General features: G+C 39.8%; 1 protein-coding gene across 3 annotated transcripts in view; it reads right to left on the bottom strand.

Annotated features, from left to right (window-relative positions):
- Positions 1-26,409, bottom strand: part of Kug (FAT atypical cadherin kugelei) — a 305,865-nt gene that overhangs the window by 191,941 nt on the left and 87,515 nt on the right. For all 3 annotated transcript variants that reach the window (XM_072896201.1, XM_072896212.1, XM_072896222.1), the window contains exons 2-3: positions 12,149-13,108; positions 8,844-11,551 (exon numbers count right to left, since the gene is read on the bottom strand). In XM_072896201.1, coding sequence (XP_072752302.1) covers positions 8,844-11,551; positions 12,149-12,975 — 3,535 coding nt within the window. In that variant the 5' untranslated portion in view covers positions 12,976-13,108. The remainder of the gene's footprint in view (positions 1-8,843; positions 11,552-12,148; positions 13,109-26,409) is intronic.

Raw genomic sequence — 26,409 nt, 5'->3', positions numbered from 1 at the left:
ACACCCAATAAATTGTTTTTCTTTGTACCTCGAGATCAAGAATGACCGAATATCGCAATACAGAAAACAAATGTTTGAAACTATTGCACTGTTAACATCACGCATTCCAATCAATCAAAATCGTTTTCTCACAATTTAAATTTTATTAAATTTTAATTTAATTTTTTAATACCTTTCTATTGATTAAAATTTAAAATTTTCTTATAAATAAATTTATAATAATATATATTTAAATTACATATATAAAAAAATGTTTTATTTCTTTTTTAATGCAAACTCTATATTGTTAGGCATAATATTCGAATGAAGAAATCGTTTTGTCCCATATAATAGGTAAATTGCAGATTATAATATTTATTGTTAGCTGCTCGAAAGAGGGTACGAACTCGGCAATAACGAAAAGCTCTCTGCCACGTGAACGCGTCAGATATAAAAATTTCGAAACTTTGTTTCATATAAATCTATTCGAGCTGTCAGTATCAAAACGTACGGCTATGCGAAGTGAAAATTGATGACTCCGAATCGGACAGGAAGATTTTTCCACGGGTCGACGGATATCGAGCCGAGGTGATAAGCAACGAAGGGCGCGGGATAGAGGCAGCAGGCCGGTGTAACCGGCGTAGCGTCTCTTCCTCGCTCTCTTTTCCGTTCGATACATGCGTTTCTTCCTAAGATCGCGTGTACGTAATACAAGCACGGCGATTCTCTTGCGGGAAATCCATATGTACCTACCACGAAATCTGAACGGTGTGCTCGTCTACCGGCGTTCGATATTCCCATATTTAATTCACGCTCGACAGACTCAAGAACATTAGAAACGTCTTGGAAACCGAGGGAATTTCTTCTCCGAGGGAGTCTCGGTTCGCCGGAAGGAGTTTCCGTACAGACCTCTGAAAAAGTTGGCCGTAGTAGTATCCGACGAAAAAAATGATAGCCACTGTGAAAGAGAGAGCCGGCTAAGAAGATGAGCGAAGAAAAGTGAAGGAGACAAAAAAGGGATTGCGATAGGACGGAATGAGCGACTTTTCGAGTCCGCCAAGAGAGAAACTCGTTGAAACATTTCCGCGACAGTCCGTGCGCTGACTCAATGCGATTTCCAGCGAATCGCGGTTACCGTAGTCTCGGAGAAATTTCTAGCTTCTCCATACCAGCTGATGTATCTAAAGTTTCCTTTTTTTCCTATTTATATTAATTTATTTGTAGGTTGGAATAAAATTGATACGATTACTGGTATAAAAACCTTTTTCAATAGGTAAAATTTTTCTTTGTAAAATGGAATGAGTAGTTTCAAATTTATGTACATATCGACAATCAGTACTTTTTATTTTATCGATAGCACTTTGTGCTTTCAGACGGATCTAATTCTCAAAGCGTAGAACGTCTATACGTACACACACCATCGTAAACACAAATAAAACTAATATGTGAATTTCCGCACAAAGTAAAATACGTATTTTTTCTACCAGAAACGATGCGCGGAGAACAGAGCACCGGTTTTGAAAGAGACCTGTAGGCGTCGGAAGTGATGTCACATGGAAGACATATACGTATTGATATCTCTAGAGACGACGATCCATTCTGAACTTTCTTCCTTCCTTTCCTTACGCGTTCCCTGTATTCTCCATCCGTCTATTCACTATTTTACTCTTCACGCGATACCCATTTTTCCCTCGACTCAAGCACTTTGTTTCGTTTCCTGTTTACAAGCGATTTGTCTTCGATGCAGTATTTAATCGATCATAAAATCCGTGCCTTCCGATATAGATGGAAAGCATTATTCTCTCAAAAAATTATTGAAAAACTTCCATGAAAAACTTGCAGTTTTTATGCACGAGCTGTTACTATGTAAAATGGATAGAAAAGTGTACACGGTAAGACAATTTAAATGCACAATAAATGATAATTTTTGATATGTCGATTGTAAAATAATTTCTGAAAGGATATCTAATGTTAATGAAACGCTTTAATATTCTTGCGTCGCCTTTTATTTTTTAACGAAACATATTTCGTACTTGTCGATTGCGCAAATTCCCGTAACTTATCTAACAGCAAAGATAGAGATATAATAAATGTATATCGTATCCATGGCCGTATGTAACTGCAGTCGTCATTCTTTTTCACTTACACACCTCACAGGACGACTGTCTCAAACTTTACGCTGGATGCACGACGAGTGCATAATTACCGGCACATTCCCGTAGCTTTTATTTCCCGAGACGAGTGTTTTTTTGTTTTTCTTCTTTTTTACGTTGCCTTTACGTGCTTTCAACGAGATCGTTAGTGGTGTCTGCAACAGAACGCACTCGACTGCTACCATTACGCCTTACCTAGATAAAAATGAATTCAAAAAGCGAGTCGATTTCAGTTACGTATCTCGCTATTACAAAGACCTATCTTTGAAGTTACTTTCAAGAGCGAAAAGAAACACGAAACAGATGCAAACTTGATCAGAACAATTCTCGCATGATCAATATTTTCGTTCGCAACACTTTGATATGAAAAGAGATGATTGTAACATATATTAACAAAAAAAAAAAAAAAAAACATTTATTAAAAAAAGCCTTTAGTCAATACATATATTAATTAATTAATTAATTTTCTAATGAAAGTTGTATTTGGAACAGTTATTACGTGCAAAAAATTAAATTATCTATTATATTTTAATTGTTGAGAAATAATAGTAATATAATAAATTAGCTTGTAAATGAAACCAGTATGCACATAATAAGAAAATAGATTCCAGAGAAGGGTTTTGATCTTAGTTATTAAAAAGTTTTTAATTTAAAATATTTTAAATACATATATTAAATTTAAATTATATTTAAAAGGTTGAAAATATTAATAAATTGAGAGAACATCGTTTCTGTTATCATATTTTCTGTTATAAAGATATAATAAAAGCAATATTTCAAAATAAGATCAAGTTCCCCGGCTGATTTTTAACGAATGCAATATCTTCGAAGATCCTTCGTATCGAAGACGCAGGTAAATAATAGCTGCATGCACAATGCGTAACCGTTCGACATGGCGAAACATTAGGCATTCACGACGCGAGTTTGTACGCACAACACGCGTGAATGGAGCGTTACGAGCGTGACGCCACGATCCGTCGAAAACGTGTTTTACGACATTATATTACAATGCCACGTTGGACTCTTGTTGGCTGCATTACGTGATTTATAATCGGACGCGTCTCATTACCCTAACGTCATTTACGCTCCGTAAATGAATTTCTCGACGTCGATTTGTAATTTTGACAATGTGATTATTATTCACAACCAGGAAAGCTGCCTGTGCCAAATAATTATCGACTTTCAAAGGTAGTAAGAGCAAATATAACATCCATAATTTAATAACTCGGCCGACTAAATGCGGATTCAATGATTCTCACATTGAAAGCAGAGATAAAAACGTTTCATTTAAATCATTTAAATCAAACGATATGAATTATATTTTTTCACAGATAAACTACATGCGCTGAGATCGAGAGTAAATTAAAAAACAATTTTCCATGATTTTAAAATATCTACAAGTAATCTTTTTAAGCTAGACATATGTATCGTTACGGTGTGGAAGCTGATCGGAAATAATCAATAAGTCATAAATTCGTGTTTCGTTACGAGACATTATCGCATGTAGTTGGTCTGTTCGTCGACCACGTACGCTATGAAGCAGAATTGAGCGTTGATGTGGTCAAAGTATTTTCCTCTCGATTTCTCTCGGCCATACAGCAGAGCAAGATGTTCCTTCGCTCTCTATAAATAATTGAGTTTATGGACTCGGATAAAAGTACACTTTTAAGTTTCGAACACGTTGCCTTTCGCCTCTTGACTTCCATGACGATAATGTTCACGTTTAGTTCACGACATGGTATTCCCGATTGTCGAAACGATTGACCCGATTCTTACTGACCAAACTTACGTCTATCATATCTACATATATACAAATACATATATAGAATTGTATTCATTCACTTATAAATATTGAGATTTAAGCACAATAAGACGAGCATTGTAAGAATGTAACAACAGAATAAATGTAATTTTGTGTGTACGTAATAAAAAGAATTGTGTTTTTATTATACTAACAAATGTGGGACAAACGTGTAGAATATATGAACGTAGGCTACGCGTTCTGTCGCAATATTTTCTTTATGCCGTTATTTTAAATGCAACGTCGCCGTAAAAATACGTCAGCTTCGTACACATTTAGGAAAATATCACTGCACCATGGTTTGTTAGCCAGTAAGAGTATTTCTGTGTAAACAACCGCGTAATTGCTGTGGACGGTGCAAGCGCTATATTGCTGTGGGCGTACATATTATTAGATATATAGAGTAACCGTTTGCGCGATCCTCGTTGCGCTCGCTTGCTTTTCGCCGGTTCGTTAGAGCATGACACGCCCTTGTTAATTCTGGCACAATATTTAAGTAAAGGTTCATAACCATTATCCCCCAACGGTAGTCGAGTAAATCGTGTAAACCCAACAAACAGATGCAAGTTAACGGAATTAATTTTACGTCAACAATTTTTCAATCAACTTATATCGGCCAATATCGCAACAACTCACGCTCGGCAAACGCGGTCATGCCATACGCGTCACGGCCAGACAGAGTTTTTTTTTTTACGCGTGTAAAAAAAGAGCCGGGAATATCGAATGTGTTTTAACAATGTTTCGATCACACCTAATGGCTATGCAATACACCCGATGATGGCGGCTGTTTTCCATCAGAAGTCATGCGAAAAGCGAAAATACAGTCGACCAAGTTGACTTTAGCACCACTGCAATGTGATTATTTAGTCACTTCGTTTTACATTAAAGAGAAACTACGGAAAATACAAGGAAACAGCAAAACTACTCTTCTGTATTTAGAGAGACTCGGCTAAAGCTGTTTGATAATATAAAAGGTACTCTGAATGAATTAATATCGCGGACTGATTTATGAAATGAATAGAAACACAATGATTTGTCGAAAGTAATTGAAAGGGATGGGTTTTATGAACGCTCAGCGTATAATTTAGTCGATACTATTTACTAATATCACGATTCGAGCAAAATAAACATTAAATATTTATAGGAAATTGCCGATCATATCCACGGATATTGTCAAGTACTTATAAAAAGTTTTCGAGCGAAAACTTTACAATTATTACGACTTAATTTACGCATTTATGATGACATCTCGTTGCTTATGTCATTAATTCATTAATTAATAAGTAATAATGTTCAATCGGGAAGCAATTGATTGATTCAATAAACATATTTCGCAAGCAGATTTTTCTCTATTTATAAAAAAATGTAATAACTGACGAATTAACGTTCCTTAAACTTTTTCAGTTAATAATATAAAAACCGAGTTAGCGCAAATTACCAAAGTGAATAGTAATACGAGACTATTTGACAGTGAACCGATTCATAAGAGATATACGTCTCTGAGTCTCTGTTATCAGTGATATGAAATGCGTAGCATGCGATTCTATCTATTCGATCTCGCGCAAATTCCTCAATTAAGAACATTCCGGTGTTTAGTCACTTCCTAGTGCGTAAAGGGAGATGAAATGGCGAGTGAAACTGACTCTATTCAAGATGATGTAAAGAAAAAAAATAGAGAAAGAGAGAGAGAGAGAGAGAGAGAGAGAGAGAGAAAGAGAGAAGAAAAAGAGTAAGAAAAATAGCCACTTTCAGATATCGATTCATCTGCTTTAAATTAGTAAGCGAGTCATCGCGAGCTTTTCTTCATTTCACATACAATCAACGAAGCTTTCGAAACGCTTTTTGATATATAAAACTTTATTAATGGACTAACGTCCGCCGCAGGCCAACAAAGTGGACAGAGTCAACCAGAATAACGAGTTAGCTCGCTTACCGGAAAACGTGTCGCCCCGGCTCATTCATCGGTTATTCCGCAAACTAGGTATGGCACTTTTCTGCAACGATCGGAGCTTAATCGCGTTTAGTCAGAGCGTGCCAAGCTGCGCGCCGTTTCACCGGAAATTGCGTCGATGAGAATATATTGTTTCGTCAAATGCGAGCGCCAGTAAATTTTCTCGTAAAATATACCGTCGTTATAAAGATTAAAGATTAATTGTATTATTTATAAGTATAATGAGATAATATAAAATATAAAAATCGATAATTCTCTTGATATGTGATATAGACATTTAAAAGAAAAACCGACAAATAAACAGAAAAGATCCAACAGATGTATTTAAGCTAGTAATAACAGTTCTGATTTTTTTTCTAATTTTTTAAAAAAGTTCGATTATTTTTTTTTCGATCCCGCAAGATATAATAGCTCCTTTGCGCAACGTGAGCAACGCTGACTTACGTGCGATCGATCTCACGTGCCCGTCATAGATCTTAAGTATCCGTCGGGAAATTATTCGCGACTTAAACGGACGTCGTCACAGCTATCGCCACCATTACTGGCACCATCATCATCACCACCCCGTTGCCATTATCATCGCACCACAACTCCCATCGGCACCGTCGACATTACCGTTCGTGCTTCTGACACCGAGGCAATACACCGGCGACTTATGAATATTTACGCCAGTTGAATATGCATACTACTGACAATGTATTATTTTTGCTCCACGGGAGATCAATATACTACCGCACGACACACATATACGTGAAGCAAAAGTGTATAACGAGAGCGCGTGCGTATACAGTCTTCGAATTCAATTCAAATTGTTAAGGATTTATTGTGAAAAAATGATAGAAATGTGCAAAAATATTTCTTCATTAGAGAAATACTATTTTTTATAGAATTTAAAAAGAATGATCTTTTTAAACGATAATTAGTTTCCATTATATTATTTGAATTGAAAATTTTTTTCAAAAAAAGATGCGACATAAATTGCAATTTTTTTTTTATAACATTTGCGTTAAGACAGATTTGAAATTATGTTAGAAAATTTAGTATTGATAATTGACAGTAAAAACTGGAATAATCTAACCTGTATATATCCATATATGTATCAAATTTATGAACGCGTAAACGGATACAAACGTATGTGCACACGCATGCACAAAACTATTTATTTACGACCACGTACAGCGCATGTGACCGTATTCTGTTTCGGTGAACGGTGAAAATTCGTCAAACGTAACTGAGGCAACAGCGATGAAGGCTATATATTTCTTTTACCTGTATCGGTACGTTCTACCGTGCAAAATCCACGGCTGTAAAAACCGACGACTGTTGCGATTTACAATTGGTATTGAGAGTAATTCTATAATACTACAAACACTGACTATGAATGAGAAACATATATATATTGTATAAAAATATAATTCTTATCAATTTGTATTAAAAAAATTCTAAGCCATTAATAGAGATAGATATTGATGACGTTTATAACGCGAGTGTCAAAATGTCTCATGAAAATTAGCTATCGTGGAAATCTATTTCGTCCGCGAAATCTTCGTTCTTAGCCAGTGCATTCATCAAGAAACGATCATCGGTGCATTATGACCGGTCGCCGTGACCGATGTGGCACCGGTACACAGGAATTAGCCATTAAGCGGAATGACGTGCGATTTCTCGAGAGACGATTTCCGCGGTGAAAGGAGACCGCTGGAGAAATTTAATGCGCCTCGCGCACTCGAAAAAAGAACGGGGAGGGGGGATGGTCCTGCGGCACCGTAATTCAATTAGACTCGCTGCATCGAAATTTAATGGGCCGCGACGCTGCAGCTTCGCCTTGGATCGGTGCCACGGCGCGTCCGACGCGAGCCATGTCCGATGCAGAAAGGGCACAGCGTGCACGTTGCACGCCCTTTTGTGCCCGAAGGACCCGGCAGAAGTATTTGGAAAAGAAACAACAAAAAAAAAAAAAAAAAAAAAAAAAAAAGAGCGCACTTTACGTGTGCACGTACACTAAGCAGCGAATGTTTCCGCATGAGTAAATGTGTGAGGTCTCTTTTCGCGAAAGAACGAACGTGGTGCATTTACAACAAAGTTGTTTTAAAAAGTGTATATACATATATACATATATATATCAAATATATATGTATAAAAATGTATCATTAAAAAAAAATTTTTAATTATTTAAAAATTATTATATATATATTATTAAAAACAATTTAAAAGTTTAAATAAAAAAAATCCATGGAAACGAGAGAAAATATTATTTTATATTATTTCCTGTGAAATAATCTACACATCCGCTTTGGATCTTATATTTGAGTTACGTGACATGTATCAAATGTTTGTATTACAAAGTATTTTCTATAAGAAATATTGTGATTTATAACTATGTGAACATCACGTACTTTTTTCAAAGAGCATTTATCTATTAACTCGACGATATTTATAAACTCCAGTATACGTGTAGTCGTTATAACGAGTAAATTGAAATTACTACTGTGAAGTCGAATATGTTTAACTTGTCACGAGAAACTGCATTCACTGGTTATTGAATGGGATATTGGGAAATCTTGGTGAGACTCCGATACTTCTTTCGTTCCCATCTTCAAAGAAAGCGCATCTTGCGATATTTGATTGAAAATTCTTGAATTTAATATGAGCGCAACGATTTACGTCAAGCGTATGGACGTAGAAGTTATTGCCAAAGAGTATGTACAGCCAATATTGATTAAAATTCAATAGTATCTTTCGGAAAATCACAAGCTGTTCGATTTTTCAATTTTTATTTTAAAACTGTCATTTCATCTTTTACTATCAGTCTTATGAATTTTTCCAGATTTCTCTACTTTTCTTCAAAATTTTATTAATCGTAGCTAAACAGTTAATATAATTTTTCAAGTGATTATAGCTTGAAATATTTAAATATTTTATCTTTTAAATAATACTATAATTATATTATCTCGCTTACCTTCATCATCGATAGAGAAGATGCCGACGCCGTCGCCTTCTCGAATGCTGTATCCAATCTTGGAATCTCCGCCGGGTAGATCCGCATCCTTCGCTCGAACCGTGGTAACGAGGGTGCCGATTGGTTGATTCTCTAAGACACTCGCGGACACGACAAAATCGTCGAAGACTGGCGAATAAAGGTTTTCATTCACATCAATCACCTCAATCACAAGCATCGTCTCGGAGGACAAGGACGGTTCACCGCGATCGCGCGCGACTATCGTCAACGTATGCACCTGCCGCTCCTCAAAGTCCAAACTCTGAGTTGTTCTCACTGTACCGGAAACCTTGTCGACCTTGAAGAAGCCTTCGCTCTCCATAGCGTCGGATAAAAAATATTCCACGTCGCCGCCTGCACCCTCATCGGGATCCGTGGCGTCCACAACGGCTACGACAGTCCACACCGGCACGTCCTCGCGGATCTTTACGTTGTACGTTGACAGCGCGAAAATGGGTGCGTTATCGTTGACATCGTCGACCATCACCCTGACGAGCGCGTCCGAGTATAAGGACGAGGTGTCGGTATCCATGCCGCCGTTATCGCGCGCGCGAATCCTAAGCTCGTATATCTCTTGCCGTTCCCTGTCGAGCTTGCCGAACACGCTCAGTACACCTGTCACGGGATCCACGCGAAAGTCATTGGTTTCCGTCACGAGGGAATAGGTGATACGCGCGTTATCGCCGAGATCAGCATCGGTGGCGTTGGCGCGCCACACATTCGTACCATTTAGCGCGGTCTCGGAGATCCTGAAGCTCGCCAGAGACTTTTCAAACTTGGGTGCGTTGTCATTTACATCAAGGATAGTTACCGGCAGCATCTTCGAGGCGGACTTTTGTGGCTTGCCGAGATCAAACACGCTTATATTTAGATAATACTCGCTTTCCCGTTCGCGATCCAGATAACCGATGGTGTTGAGGTCACCGGTGTCGGGATCAATGCCGAAGACGGAATCGCGGTCGCCGCTGGAAATGACAAAGACAAGCTTGCCGTTGTAATCAAGGTCACGATCGCGGGCGCGTATTCGCACAAGAGTCGTGCCGAGCTTGAGCGATTCGTTGACCCGTATCTCGCTGGGGAAATCGATAAACTCGGGCGCGTGCACATTCTCGCCGTAACGACTCGACATCAGAGTATACTCGTCGTTTCGCGACGGCATGTTGTTCCTCTCCGCGGAAGCAATCGCGTCCGTGAGTCTGCGTGCCACGCCGGTGTCATGGCACTCGAAAGCGCCGGTCTCATCCGTAAGAATTCTCGCTTGCGAGCCGAGATTTCGTTTGGCGTTCACGAGATGCATATGCACGGGATTGACGTCGGCGAAGTGTGTGCCGTCGGTGGCGGTAACGTTGATGATTCTCTCGGTGGCCTTGATATCCGACAGATCGCAGGCGACCGAAAGAACGCCGCTGACCGAATCGAGGGCGAAGCAACCGTCAGGATTACCGGAGACTATCCGATAACTGACGATGTTCCCGGCGTCAAAGTCGATGGCGGACACTGTGATAATCTCCGAGCCGATTGACACGTATCGCGGCACGTGACCGACACAGTCGATTCGCTCAAACTGCGGTCGATTATCATTCACGTCGCGAAGTTTCACCCGCAGTTGCATCTCTGCTTGACGTCGATAAGGCAGACCCCAATCGCTGGCTCGCACATGCAACAGATACTCTCGCTTCATGGTCTCGTAATCGAGTACCTGTTTCGTCTTGACAATACCGGAAAAATGATCGATCTCGAACGGTACCTTCTTCAGGTTGTCGATGCTGTAAGATATATAGGCGTTCTCACCGGAATCGCGATCTTTCGCTGTCACTCGTACGACGGACGTGCCGGCAGGCTCGTTCTCGTCCACCCACACCTCCATTTCCGGCTGATCGAAGGTCGGATCGTTGTCGTTGGTATCGACCACATTGATCTTCACCTTGGCCGAAGATTGCTTTCTGATGCCCGCGTTACCTTGATCGATCGCCGATACAGTAAGCGTGTAAAACGCTTTCTTCTCGGCGTCCAATTCGACGGCAGTGTATAACATCCCGGTCTCGGCGTTCACGTAAAACTCGCCACCCTCGTTGCCACCTACTATCTCGAGATAAACTAACGCATTTCTACCCTCGTCCGCGTCTGTAACTTTGAGTCTGATCACCGGCGTATTGATGGGTGCCGTTTCCGGTACCTTGACGTCATAAATCTCGCGGCTAAACACCGGCGCATTATCGTTCACGTCGGTCAAGTGCACCGGCACGAATTTGTAGCTGTATCGCTGCGGCACCCCATGGTCCATTGCGCGCAGGGTGAGATTATAACCCTGTACCGCGGTCTCGCGATCGAGCAGGTGCATCACCTCGATGTTAAACTCGCCCGAGCGCGGCCCGCCGACCGGTCGCACCCTGAAGTGACCGGCCGGATCTCCGCCCACGATATCGAGACTCGCGATTTGCCCGTGCACACCCTCGTCGCGATCGATCACTCGTACGATCGCGTAAATGTCGGTGTTCGAGTTCTCCACGATGTTGGGCAGCTGGTGAATGTAGATTTCAGGTGCGTACAGATTCACCTGTCGCACCCTGATCGTGACCCTTGCGGTGCTCGCGCGGCTGGTACCAACACTACGAACCCCGCGATCCTTCGCTACAACTACTAGCTCGTGTATGGCGCGTTCCGCGTACCTAATATAAAAAAAAAAAAAAACATTTGCTTATCATATCTGTATTACAACTTTTTAGATACTTTATAGAGAGAAAAAAAAATAAAAGTTTTTTTCTTATAGAGCATTATAAGCTTGAAATGACAGCATGTAAATATAAAAAGTTACGACTGCAGTGTAATATGTGATAAATATTAATGTAATATGTATAAAAATAAAAAAAATAATTCAAATGTAATATATTATATTAATAACAATTATTTAAATTGCACGTTTCTAAAGATTTTTATTCGCATTTGAATCTAAATTTAAATAAAATAGCAATAAAAGTTACGTGATGTATTATTAAAAGCAAATAAAATTAATTATTTTTATCTGCGTATATTATTTTTATTTAAATTGTCCTTAATATACATAATAATATATAGATTGTTATAACAGTCAAATTTCGATCAAACAATTTAACCAAATTGGTTTCGTCCAAATTATATAAATTTGAAACTCGAGTTTTTGCTTCAAATTATTTGAACAGTTTACGCATTTTTTTTTATCTATTCTCAATACGCGTTGCTTTCTATATATCTGAGATAAGGACAATAAAATACGTCGTAACACTAACCTGAGTGGTCTCGTAAGCGTTATTACACCGGTGACCGGATGAACGGCAAACTGATCGATCTCCTCAGCAAAGCTATAATAAATCTCGCCGTTTCTGCCGAGATCGGCGTCCTCGGCGATTACCCTGAGTATACTGCGATGCAAAGGCGTGTCCTCCGTCACGGTGGTCTCGTACTCGATCGGATAGAAGAGCGGATTGAGATCGTTCGTGTCGAGGACCGTCACCACTACCGTTGCGTCCGCAATCGCTGCGCTTTTACCATCGTGTTCGCTAGAAGTTGCACGCACCTCGAGCACATATCGGTCTTTGCGCTCGCGATTCAGCACATCGACGTTACTAGTTCGAGTCCGAATCAGGAGGAAGCAAAAGTCGCCGATCGTACGCTCCTCCGCTTTAAAGAATTTGTCGCGATCACCGCTCACTATACGAAACTTGATATCAACGTCACTGTCGGCGGACGGGAGCTTTATGCCCATCCTTTCCTTGGGCACGACATATGTCTTGCCAATGGAATTTTCAGGAATGGAGACATTATACAAGGATTGAGTGAAACGAAAGTCGGGTTGGGAATTCACCACACTCGCGTCATCCTCGAACGGCGAGGTCGCGGTGCTAATCGACGACTTTATCGATCCATCGCCGCCACCGCCACCGCCACCGCCACCGCCCCCGCCGCCGCCGCCGCCGCCGCGTGGCGGCAAAAAAGTCGTCGGCACGGAAGACGGAGAGCCGGCCGTGGTCGCCAACAGCCACAGCCACAGCCACAGCCACAGCCACAGCCACAACCATGGCCAAGTGTGCAGCACACGCTGCTTCATCTTACGCATGATGGTGTCGCTAGCTCATCGTCGGTATTTGTCGACAAACACTTCCGTCCGATTTGTCTTCCGTCTGGCAGAACGAGGCCACTGCGAGAGGCACGAGACTTCCGGTCCCGTTTCACGTATCGACGGCGGTCACCTGAAACAGTAAACAGCGCCTAAGTTAGACGAAGCGACAAGTTAAGTCAAGGAGGGAGAAAAGCCCGCGATAGTTTAGCACGTGGGTACGGTCGAACGGCAAGATCCAAGATTATCTCCGACGACAGCTACCGGTTTCCACCCGATCGAGCGCGAAGACTAGACGGTTTAGCGGAGGAAGTTTAGTTGAAACGAGCGAAGGGAAAGAGAACGACGTAGGAAAGGGGACGAAACTCCTTTACGGTTGTGCATTATTGATCGATGAATAAGTACGAGGCGGCAGATAAATCAGGAGAATGGAACGTTGCAGAATGTATAGGAAACGAATATCGTACGCTCCAATTATTTATTGATAGAACACTTAATTTTAAATAGACTCGATTGTCCATTTCGCGGAATTTCGTTGGACGTAAAAGGGACAATCAAATGCAATTACATGTCGTTACGTCGCTTCAATGAAATGTGATTGTCATGGAAGAGTACTATAGAATATTCACATATCAAAATCCGAATTAAAATTCCATTAATATTACAATGCAATCGATCGAATTCACTTCCGTGTAAGAGAGATTCAGATTAAAGATTATTTTTAAAGTTAAGGTATCAAATATGCTGCTTCTTATGTGTTCTCAAAAAGAAATAGATCCCTTTAGATGTAGATAATGTAAAAATAGTAAAAAATATTGTGTGTTTTAGTGAACAGTTCTCAAATATCTACAATCTCTGCTAGCAATCTACAATAAATATATAAATATATTTAAAATAATTTATAAGAAATTAAAAAAAAAATAATTTATTATTTTATAACGTATTTTATAATTTATAACATATAATATAATAAAATATATTTTTTTAAATAATAATTTTATATTAATTTTTAAATAATTATAAAATTTTATTTATCTTTAACAGAGAATATGAAAAGTAAATAAGAAACAATTTCAATACGAAAAATATTATTTTTGCAAAACCTTAAGCCGGATGCATCGATCGGTTTCTCGAAACAAATTTAACCAGCGCAACGACCATTCCTGCCTGACAGTTTCAGAACCAAAGTTCCGATATCAACGGCTCGTGTCAGGATGTAGACGAAATACGATATGGATGCCGGGATTTTGCCTATCTTCCTAGTGTCCTCTACTCGAATTCTCTCTAATCTTGACCAGTGATGCCTCCGGCCGTGGTTGCATGAGTCGATATATCTCGCAGCACATTTGACAGCTCGATACGATATTCACTGTTGGAATAGCAACGATAGCATTACGTCAATAAAAGTACATCCGAATAAATATAACACGATTAAAAGTTTCGAGATGTTGGCGAATGAGGACGCTGTAAATAACTGTTAATTTTAAATTACTTGCTATCAGTTCTTTTCGGAAGTAGAAAGACGATAATAATCCGAATAAATAAAAATGAATATATAATCGTGGCATAAGAATAGTACTTTGACGGTCGCATAATTATCTCTCGGAGATAAAACGAAAGCCTCGGATCGCTCGTGACTAACAAAATTGTGGAGACGAGATTGTTTTCACGTCTATTATGGTATTCAAAGTCATTTCGTTCATACTTGTAAAGCGATGCGATTATTATTAAAGGGAGCCTTTTTAATAACAAACTGAAAGAAGATTGAGCTTCAAAACGTCTAAAATGTGGGACACCCAGCGTCTCGGTGAATTGTTCGCTCACGAGAAACGCTCGTTCACGCGTATTCGACATCAATTACACAGTCGCTGATTCGTAATCGACGCAATAAAAAGCACTTTAAGTACGTCGCGTTTTCTCCTCCCTCCGCAATTCCCGCTGCAACTTTCCGCGATAATATATCCAGAGAACGCGCGCATACACAGGTAAGTGTAAGTAAAAAAACGAGACGAGCGAGCGAGAGCGAGTCTGCGCCAAGTTGGCGCCTTTTGAACATTCGCGTTATATCGCTATCGCGAAGGCTTACACCCAACCTTGAACGCGCGCTGTCAACCGGTTGACATCTCCTCGTATTTTCAATCTTGGTATTCGTTAATGAGATGTCTCGCATTTTCCTTTTACAGACGAACCAAAAATTGTAGAAGAATCTATCATCTATTGTCTGAAAAGAGATTTAATATTTTAAACAATGTAGAAAACTTCAAAAGAGAAAATATTTAAGTGTAGCCTATAAAAATCCAAGAGTCCTAAATAATAATTGTTTTTACAAAAAACAGGACTTTATAATTCTAAACTTTTAAATTAAAAATTAATTTAATTTCACAAGTTTGCTAATAACATTTAATTGCAAACACAAGATAGCACGGAAAATGTTAATCAATACTCTCGACGATATATATTTCCACGTTAGCGTGACAATGTTTGCCACCGTATCAAATATGCTCTTCAGCAAGCGCGTCGACCGCGGAATACATTTTCCTCGGGTTTATACCGCTGCATCATACGGTCAAGTCCAGAGGAAAATCCCGTTGCAATCTTCCCAAATGTATTTGCATACGACGCCGGATATGTAGAAAGACTCTACGCGACTCTGCATTGCATACGTAAATAAAATCACATTTCTTTCGCATCCGCTTAAATTCACTCCGGTAGGTTCGGCGGATAGACGAATAAGAAAATAGAAAACGTAGAAGACCTCCAATTTCTCTCGTTATTTCTTCTTCAAAGTTCGGTGCCACTCACGAAACGTTCATCTAGCTAGCTAGGACGATTATAACGACAAAAGTAGGATTATGCGGATATCGAGAACAACAACGGACATCTAAGACCGTACTCGACAGATTGTACTTGAAAGCCCTCTATTGGTTTCCTTTCTTTCAAAGAAGCCAAGCCGACAGCGTTGAATTGTAGAAACAACGAACCGTAGCGCGAAGCCTTTGACAGTAGCGCAAAAACATTGAGCGAAATTACGTGCTTCTTTTTTACCGCTCCCTCCCTTTCTGTTTCTTTCTCTTTTCTCTCTCCGATGATGAGATTTAAACAGCTTTGAGCTCTCCACGAAAAGCTAAGAAAACGGATGGATGGATGATTTTTCAAGCCCCAAAGGCGAGTCTTATATCGTTCGGCGATCGCGACAATGCTCGCGTATAGAAACTCGTTTTGCCAGTTAAATCGAGCGTGAATTGCGATGCCGCGCGCAGAAAATGGAGGCAGCTCTGCAAGAAGAATGGTGAGCGAAGGCTGGGAATTTAAAAAAAAAAAAAAAAAAAAAAAAAAGAAAAAAAACGATCGAGAGACGGATAGCGACGGATAGGTATAAAAAAAATTGCGCGGTGAATCGTTCGAGAATATTCCTGCGATATTTTTCCATACGTACGAATGTGCGTACGTTCGCTTCGGCACTATCGGCGAAAAAACGCGGGACTCGCGCGGCTGTGGGAACGACGAGCTGAAACAACATACGCCATTGCGTATTTCAATGCAAGAGCGATTGCGCGCGTCCGTTTTGAAGGACAAACGGTCACGAAGTGCGCGCGAAAAGAGGTCAGTACGGGCGATGGAATTAATTTTCAAGCTAGAACCTACGTGTCGTACTCGTCGACGTTGTTACGAATTTTGTCAGTTTACGGAACAAACACGCGCCTCGCTGCTACATCTCGACCAAGTTGAAAAAAGGCATTGTTCGATGCTTGTGCAAGGACGTCAAATATTCGTGACAATATTGTTATTCCAAAACACATATTCGCGACATCAACATACGTCTGTATTCTCGATTCCTTTACAAAAAGATATAAACAAAGAGACAAATCTGATTAATGTCTATAGTTTCCGTTCCTTTGTGCGCAACGTAATCACTCTGAATTTGTGGCTTTTATCTCCTCAATGCAGCAAATGAACATATCCGTCTATTTGCTATAATAATATTTGAAAGCTTGCAACAACATTTCGAGTATACGCTTAATTAATCGGATAGCAAACTGTTTATTTTCTCCGAAACATTTTAAGCTTTCTCGATATAAACTTTTTAAATCTTATCGTTAGCTCTTTCAGAAGAAAAATAACTTTTATAGTAGAGAATGAGTTAAGCTGAAATAGATTTATCTTTAATTATGTAGAACATTTCGGAAAATTTTTATCTAAAAATTGTAGATTTTAAATTTTAAAAAAATCGAATTAAAATAGCATATTTATTATTATCAATTACTTCAGATTAATAAAATTTATATATTCAACTAACTCAGATTATTAATATCTTTCATTTCTATGTCGATTTTATTCCCTATAGATACTTCACCTCTTTAAAAAACGCCAGGATTTTTATCGAACATCTTTTCTTATCTCTGAGAGAAACCAAACCATACTCAACACGCTCCGTCCGAAAGATCTGCTTAAGAGCATCTTAAAATACATGTCAGTATTAAAATTTCTCAATTAGTTTAAGATAGAGAGTATTCCAAGAGCGTTTCTGCTATATAATTTTTTAATTTTTGAATAATTTTCTTTTATTGAAAATAATTCTTTTTTATCTAAAAAAATTAGAAAATCAAGAAAGATGCGGAGAACATTATCGTCGAGTGTTTATGATTCTGCAATTGAGAATAAAATTATCTATCTACAGTTATACTATAAGTTACGCTCAATGACGCAGTATCATACGCAAATTAAAAAAAAATTTAAATTAAAAAATTAAAAAACGGACATGCGTTTACGAAAACCATTATTCGCACGATATATAAAGTCCTAGTAAAAAATACATATTATATTATTTCGCAACACATCGACGTTTTGTTCTCTAGCGAAATTTGATCCAGGTGAGTTTCAGTGACACTTATCTTCCGTCAACAATTTGTAGACAATGTTTTCCTCGGCTCGTTTTGCCTTATACTTTATACTTAATACTTTGTATCGGCGTAACGCGCTCGCAAGAGACTATTTCCTCGATCAAGAGCGACCAAGTTTCTCGGCAGAATCGTGGTCGAGGGTCCCGCGATGGAGTATTGTTAAAAAGATCAAACTTTCTCTAAGCCGTTTATTGCGCGTCGTGCCGTTACGTAGATGGGATTTCTTGCGCTTCGTCGCTCGCGAAGTCTGGCAGATCGCGTTACACTCCGACGTACGGCGTCGTCTAATGTTCAAAGTTTGACAATGTCGAATACACGACGGAACCAGTGAACAAGGGGACGAACGTGCCTTTGGGCATTATTTCTCTCTCTCTCTCTCTCTCTGTCTTTCTTTCTTTCTCCAACTTGGCGAACTGAAATTGTCCCGCGATGTAATACTTCCTTACGCTAATAATATCGTGCTTCACCACGTAATTGCATAGAACACGGAGGACGCGCGTCTTCGATAAGAGAAAATACCGTAACGCGCCGGTAATCACGTTGGCGCCACATGAACAGCACCGACTGACTCTGCTTACGAACGATTGTGTTGGAGAAGAAAAGTGCGAATTCATCAAGACTAAAACACGCCGCGATATGGCGCCGCGATAAATCTAATTATTATTTTGCAATTTACTCGACAAAATTCGTTAATTAACTCGCCGCTCAGTGATTCCTCCTTTTCGAATTATGCATTGTGAATTGTGAAAATATAGGGAGAGAGAAACGAAAATTATTTAGATAGCCGGATTTTATACGCTGACGCGGAGATCGTTTGAGCATATAACGGATGGCACAGTGACAGAAATTATGCAGAATGCACTCCGATCTGTCTGTACGAGATTTTTTCCCGCGAAAGTGGGTTTCCGTGTTTCTCGTTGCATAGCAATCTAGTTACGCGTATACGTCACGCACTGAAAATATATTTCCAGCCTTCGCTCTTGTACCGCGAATGCACACCTGTAAATCGTGTAATGCAGACGGCTTGTTGAGTACACAAATGAAGAACTAGCGAAGCCACTTTGGTGAGATGCGGCTGTTGCCGCCGTCGTTGCTAAGACGACGACGCATCCACCGAAGCGCTCATGTGAATGCAACAAAACGTTGCAGTGCGGCTTTAAGGTCCAGGTAAAAGGAAGGTAGGCGAAGGTAAGCGAAGACGAGAATCGTGCGGGAACGCGCGCGATCATTACTATACCATTTCTCCGAGAGCGAGACCAAGTGAAGAAAAAGGAGAAAACGTGCCGAGAGAGCGTACACGACAAAAAGCGACAAAAGCGGCGCTCTCTAACTGCCGGCACCTTCGAACACCAGTAATCCAGTAATGCAAATACGATTCTCGGCCATGATTTTCTTACTTCTCCTTCGCGTATCGCAATGTAAATTTTTTTTCGACCTCACTGCACTTTGTTTGTTTTTATACCGGCGCGGCTTAACGACGGACTTGGAACTTTGCTCATAATGGTTTGGAATATCCATCTACGTATATCGTAAGGCCGAGAGAGTTCACGATTATATATGGCTCTTATGCTTATATTCGCTATTAGCTATACATGAAACTGCCAAGAAAGAAAGAAGATACACCTTATTGAAGTCTTGAAAAAAAAAAACATTTAAATTTGATAAAGTATTATTAAAAATTCGCAATCGAACAATAATTAAGATATTTCGAAATAAATGAAAATTTCAGACTACTGACATCTATGCAGAGAGGATATTCTCAAAATCATATTTCTTCGAATTTTTCCGCTTTATTCCACCCTGGCTGGCAAGCGGCATCGCGCGCGATACAGTTTCATCTTTCCGAGTGGGATACAGCCGCAATAGCGAACAATCGCGCTGACGATCGGACGAGCATTGACCGACTCGCACAACACGAGCGAAATGGAGAACGAGCTCCGGCCTCCGGCTCGCTCGCGCGGGACCGACGAGACGCGACGCGACGCGACGCGCGGACACGGGCCCACCCGCATTCGGACGTCGGCCTTGACAAATGGACGCTGGCGATTAAATCAATCCGGCGAGATATGGCTCTCTCGTGCTAGGGCGACACGTCACGTTGCGTGGTCTGGCTATTTATGTGCTTCCATGCGATCGCGATCCTGAACACCCCCGAGTTTTCGGTGCGAACGGGAGAGGCGGCGCCGCGCCGTACTCTCGCGCTGCTCTCCGTTTCATCGGATCCCGTTATCCCGCCGCTTGCCTCTCGTCGACTTTTTGATTTGCCGCCTGCAGAATCGATTTGTTAACTCGTCAACTTTCTCGTATATCGATAAAGCCAATCCTGATTTCTTCATAACGATCAATATATTCATTCCGCGATTAATTGTCATCGCGTGATTGCTCGTTAGATTCATAGAATGGGTGAATCCGAGCGTTAGCCAAGAGTCCTTTCTTCCTTTTCCTTTTCCTCTTTCTCTTTCTCATGTCTCTCAGCCGGATATAATTCTCCGAGATATGACTCGGTGCAATGATTATTCTGAACGAATCGGAATTACGGGTCCTCAGATTGCACGACCATATTTAGTGGCGCAACGGAAACCAGTTCACTAACAAAGGCTGCGAGCATACATTGGCGTTAATAGGGTGTAGGAGTGATCTTAATGAGGTAGACCATCGAGCTGGCGTAGGTACTCGTGTACCATCAAAAGTCCGATACTCGAGCGGAAAGGACAAAACCGAACGCCTTTGTCCGGCTCCTATTCGAGAAGCCACAGGATTCCACGACATGTAATGGATTTATTTCTAGAGTTCAGGGCATGGGCGTTGTTCTTTCCTTTATCTTCGACACAAGACGTAGAGAAGCCGAACAATCGAGAACAAACCGTGTTTGAAGAAAAAAAAAGAAGAAAATTTGAGGAAAATTCTATACATACATACATATAATATACTTGTAGAGTTTTTCCTGATTTTTCGTTCTTTATGAAAAACACGTTCCAGATAATCATCACGAAAGAAAATTGCTGCCATGGAAAAGTGAATGGACCGTATTAAAGGGAACCCAGGTATAACTTACGCGTGTTTTTGCCAAGGACTCTCTCTCTCTCTCTCTCGATCGTATCGGAGTGCACTGGAATGATTGTGAAACACATGGTCACGTATTTTTATCTTCACCCGAGTATAAACGACTACAGAAAAATATGATATCGTTGTGTGTAAAATGACATATGATAGTATTCAGTAACGTCAACAGTTTGCCTTTGTATACGTGTATTTGACAGAATTCTTCTTTTTCACTTCCTTCGCGTGATATTAAAACTCTCGCACTGTCAATAAACAAAACTCAAGATAAATTTAAGAGAAAAATATGTGTCCAATGTTTATTTAAACTAACTCTCAACAACGATTCAAAAGCAGAAAAGAGTTAAAATGTATGATTTATCTGCCATTGAAATTTTAGAATGATTGTTTACTGCCTCAACATTAAATTAATTATATTTCATTTTTGCGATACACCGTGATATCTTTTTATGTATAATATGCACAATATACATATATCGCATTTTTAATTTTAATTAAAATTAAAAAAATATTATATGTATATTAATATGTATATTAATTTAATGTTAATGCACTAAAAAATCATTCTAAAATAATAAATTTATTTGGTTATACACATAGAAATCAATATATCAATGTCACGTATAAAAATATATATTATTTCTTATCTTTATTTTCTGTATATTTTCGTGTCACACGAGAACTTGTACGTTATTCATTTCATATCATGATGTTTATTTTATATAATTTGTAGAATATTAATAATGTATTTTAGCAACCCATATGGAATACATTTATTGCGATTAATTCGGTTTGAAAGGATAATTGAATGTTTGCATTAAATATTTTTTACAAGGCAAGTTATAAATATGCATTCATAACAAACGTGTTGACATTCGAAATTCATTCTATTATTCTGTACAATATTACGTTTTCGTCTGACATTTCACGAATAGCAAGCTGTCGTTGCGCTTTCACCTACAATTTTGACTAGTGTTCCCCCTTCATGTTGCTTCCACAATTCATTAATCAATGCTCGATACGATGAATTCAATAAACAAAAAATTAGAAAAACAAGTCTATATTTATTTTTTTAACTAGCGTTACACTATAATTGCACCGTGGATGAATTTAGTTCTTGTTATCAATTCAAATATTTTCATAATTTTATAAAATTAAATTTGTTAAAATTGAAATATTCTTTCAAATTTTATTACTACATATATATTATATTAATTTTCAACATATACGAGTATATCTGTAGGATAGAATAGAAACTCAATTGTAATGTAAAACTCATTCTGCACGAAACATGAAAGTTCCTGCGGTCATGTATTATGGAGAAGACGAGAAGCAAAATTTGCCGATTCATCGTATACCAGCAAGTTCCACCATCAACTAGATAACGAAACATGCCAAAGGCTCATCTCACGTTCCTCTCATACGTGTCCTCTTGTACTTTTACGAGCCGACCGATCCGCGCCATCTAATTCGACATGGGGACGAATGGCGCGCGTCCTTTCTGATTTCTCGATTGGATCTCGCCGGGCCGTTTAGTTTTGTCCCCGATATCACAGTGAGACATTTCGATCTCTGCCCTGCGGTGCATTGTCCGTGCTCGCGCGCACAGTATTAGGCGATTCGTTCCGTTCGTAGAAAATGGCACACCATCAGATGTTCGCTCTACGAGACGGTCCTTTCCCCTCTTCCGCCCCATCCCGCGTATATAGATTTTTATTATTACCGCGTTATTTATCGTCGTCATTTTCCTTCCGATAAAACTTCCATTGTGCCGCCGTGACGTTGAGCAGCAGAGTTATTTATAATGATTGCCGTCTTGCATTCGCGCGGAGCGGATTCTCCTGACCTGCGGTCGCTCTATTCGTCGCGGCAAACGCGAGCCAGGCACCTGTTGGTTCTTCGCCGAATGAAATATAAATTTGATGACGACGATAGCTCGTTCGCTCGCTCGTTGCGTGGGTTTTCGGGATGCGGAGGTAGCGCGCGCGGCGCGCGTAGACAGCGACTCGACGAGATATTAAATTCCTGAGGTCTGTACGCTTCACCTCTGTCAGCGCTGTCTTCATTATTTTTACTATTCCTGCCCCGCGGAAAGAATACCTACCGATCGTAAACTCGCATCTTTCGTTATTCGCAATTTTTGCTTTCTTTTCTCTCGATAAGAGAGAATATTTTTGAAAATTGTTTTAAATAATAATTTAATAATTTATTTTATTTTAACGAATCCGTAAATACGTATAAATGAAGTTTTGACGAATGTTAAGTTAGATATTGGAATAAATTTCCTCGGAAGATTTTTTACCTATTTTTCTTCTTTTTCACTTTAACCACAATTTCGTTATACTCATGCAGTTATATTACGTGAACTTGTCACGTATCGGCAACACGTTGCGACTTAGCAGAGTTTTAACACGCCGCGCGTATATTTCCCCGGTGTAATAAAACTCATTTAACAAGATTGCGCGCCGAGTAGCGATAAACGGACATGACTTCGATATTACGTTCGTTATGACGTATCATCTTAGGGAAGAATTAACTGGAACGAGAAATGTACACGCGCACAAAACGAGACACGCGCAGATGAACATTTATGATGATGTGCGTAAAGTAGCAGACGACATTATCGGTCATTGCTTTGCACGAGAGAGCTTTGCATTATGTTAGCTTCGTACAAAGCATTCGTTAGTTACACTTGAGTAACTAACATATGGATAATGTGGATTGCGGAAATAGTAGATTGGATAGAATAGCAGCAAACGGTTTAATTCAACAAAGCGCTTTCCCTGTAAAGCAGGAAAACATAAAATCGCATAGATTCTATGTAAATTTAGAAAGAACGTAGAAATGACATAGGATTATCCGATTAAAAAGCGATGTATTCTATTTCGAACAAAATTCTTTTCAATGTTTATTGTTAATGTAATACTTAATGTGATTAATGGAATCTATTTTCACCGAATGAGAACGTTTCCGATTTTGACATGTACTTAAATCTGACGTTTCAATTTATCAAGTTACAAGAATGATATTTTTTAAACACAACGATAGAGAACAATAATGTACAAATAGTTTGCTTATTGTTTATATAGTCGGTAGCTATGTGTTAAAAGTGTGGTGAAAAAATCCGTCCAAAGAACATTTTTGTCGATGAAATAGGTCGAGAGGTCGCCCAATCGTGCATTTCATCCGCGCCGCGGCCATTTGTAATCCTGGCACAGCCAATATTCTCGTTCGCAATTATTCTTCGATAAAGCGAATTTAATCGACGATCACGAAGTGTTCGTGTCGAAGAGCAAACGATGCATTCGATTCGTATTTTGACCCGCACTCGTCGTCGCTGCGGTGATATAAAAACGGACGTGTGGAATCACGTGCTGGATATGAAAAGCCTTCACTTCGTCTGGCTTAGCGATCGACTGATTTCGTAAAATTCTCCTGAATCTTTCGAATATGCTGGAGTGCGCGCTTCTCTCGTGAATATTCATATATTTTTCAGCTGTAAGAATTATCTCATAATTAATACACTAATAAAAACATGAATTTTCTTGAAAACTTGCTAAATTCAAGTCTGCTCGACATACTTGATTTACCGCTTTTAAAAGTCATCAACCATAATTCTTTGTCCCAAGGAATATTTATGACATAGCTGTGTTAAGGCGTTGAAAGTGGCTACATCGTTGGCTAAGCGCGTGCTGCTGTTTAAAGCAAAGTTATAATTGCGAGATAAAGTTGGCAATGGGCGGCGGAGTTACGCCAGTCTTTGCTAGGCACGGAATTCTACCGAGAAACGGCACGGGTACCTCCAAGTCTGACCGTTCTCCGATTTTCTGTGAATCTAGAATATGTGTGTGTATGTGTTTGTGTGTGTGTGTGTGTGTGTGTGTGTGTGTGTGTGTGTGTGTGTGTGTGTGTGTGTGTGTGTGTGTGTGTATGTGTGTGTGTGTATGTGTGTGTGTGTGCGTGTGTGCCTAGAGCACACGATATCAAGTCAAGTCGTTAGTCACGCCATTTCGGATTTAGCTGGTCGTTACGCCAACTGCATACCGTCTTTCAGGGGCTTGGAGAAGATTAGGGTTTACGTTCGCGCGGCCACCTTCTCTCGCGGCATTTACGTTAGGTGCGAGCTCGCACGTACAGAAAACCGATACTTCAGACTGGAAGGGGTTGGTGGGTAGGCTCTCCCTTTTATCACGATGACCTCGATAGTTCCGTACTCGCTTAGGAAGTGCATAATCGGTGGCTTGTTATGTTAATAGCTCCTTTATCGAGCGGCCTCGCACGAGTTCCGCTCGTCCGGGTGCGCGGAAACGCCAAAGCTATCTGCGTTTAACGAACGTCTCTCTTAAATTATTATCGCGTCGAGAGGGGCAAAAGAAAAAAAAGAAAAAAAAAAAAAAAAAAAAAAAAAGAAACGTGCGAGCTTTGCGCGGTAACCACGCTCTTAATTTCCACGTTTTCGCTGGCTCTCGAATCGTATCGATCTCGACGCCGCTTTCGCAAACGTTCATTCAGCTTTTTGTGTTCGATTGACGCGTCCGACGTCGCGTTGGAATGTAAAGAAGAGTTCTACACTTTGCGGGAAACCGCTTGTTTTATTTTACCTTTCCGCGCGTATCGAAACCGAAACGAAATAAAGAAGGAAATAGCAATCAAATTTTTCGCTCTTCGCGCACAGCGAAATAAATGGTATTCGAGAGGGAATACCATTCCGAGATTGAAATGTCGTTATACGATGAATATCCAGATAACATTGTTTTAAATGTAAGTTTTTACATTCTACTTTTTTCAAAATAAAATGTGTGTTTTTCTTTTAAAAACTACTTTCAAAAATACAATTTTTCTATAAATGTATAATTGATTCATACGAATAATATAACAAAGTTGACAAGTTTAATAAACAAACGTACTGCAAGAAAGATTATAGATGCGAAAATGTAACACGCAATCCTTCGGACAAGAGTCGTAACAACCTGCCAGTTTTAAAAACTTAAATGACGGAATTCGAAATACTATATTTGAATATCGATCGCACCACTCAGACACGTTCAATATTTCGCTGGTTGCTAAATGATTCTTTTCTCTCTCTCTCTCTCTCTCTCTCTCTCTCGGGATGAGGTGGTTTTAGAACCTGTGCCAGTTTTGGCATGCATTTTGAATCAAGGAACCACGGACGTGATCGCGAAAAAGGATTTCGCGAGAAGGCGAAGGACATGTTGCTACCATCAAACGTCGAGCATCGAACGAATTGTTTTTTTTTTTTTTTTTTTTTTTTTTTTTAAGAGGCTACGATAAGACGAACAGCATACGTGCAGCACACGAATAGCAGCAGCTGCGCGTGCGTTGAATATTTAACCGGTTTAAGCCCCATACACAATACATGCTGAATCGCGTTGAATGAAGAAGCTGCTGCCAGGAGCAGTAGCCCCTCCAAAATGAATCGAGGTGATCGGGGGTCCATATTTAATCATACTCG

The sequence above is a fragment of the Anoplolepis gracilipes genome, chromosome 1, assembly GCF_047496725.1.
Source record: "Anoplolepis gracilipes chromosome 1, ASM4749672v1, whole genome shotgun sequence".
NCBI lineage: Eukaryota > Metazoa > Arthropoda > Insecta > Hymenoptera > Formicidae > Anoplolepis > Anoplolepis gracilipes.
The sequence above is the reverse complement of the archived record's forward strand: the minus strand, read 5'-3'. Positions and strand labels throughout refer to the sequence as shown.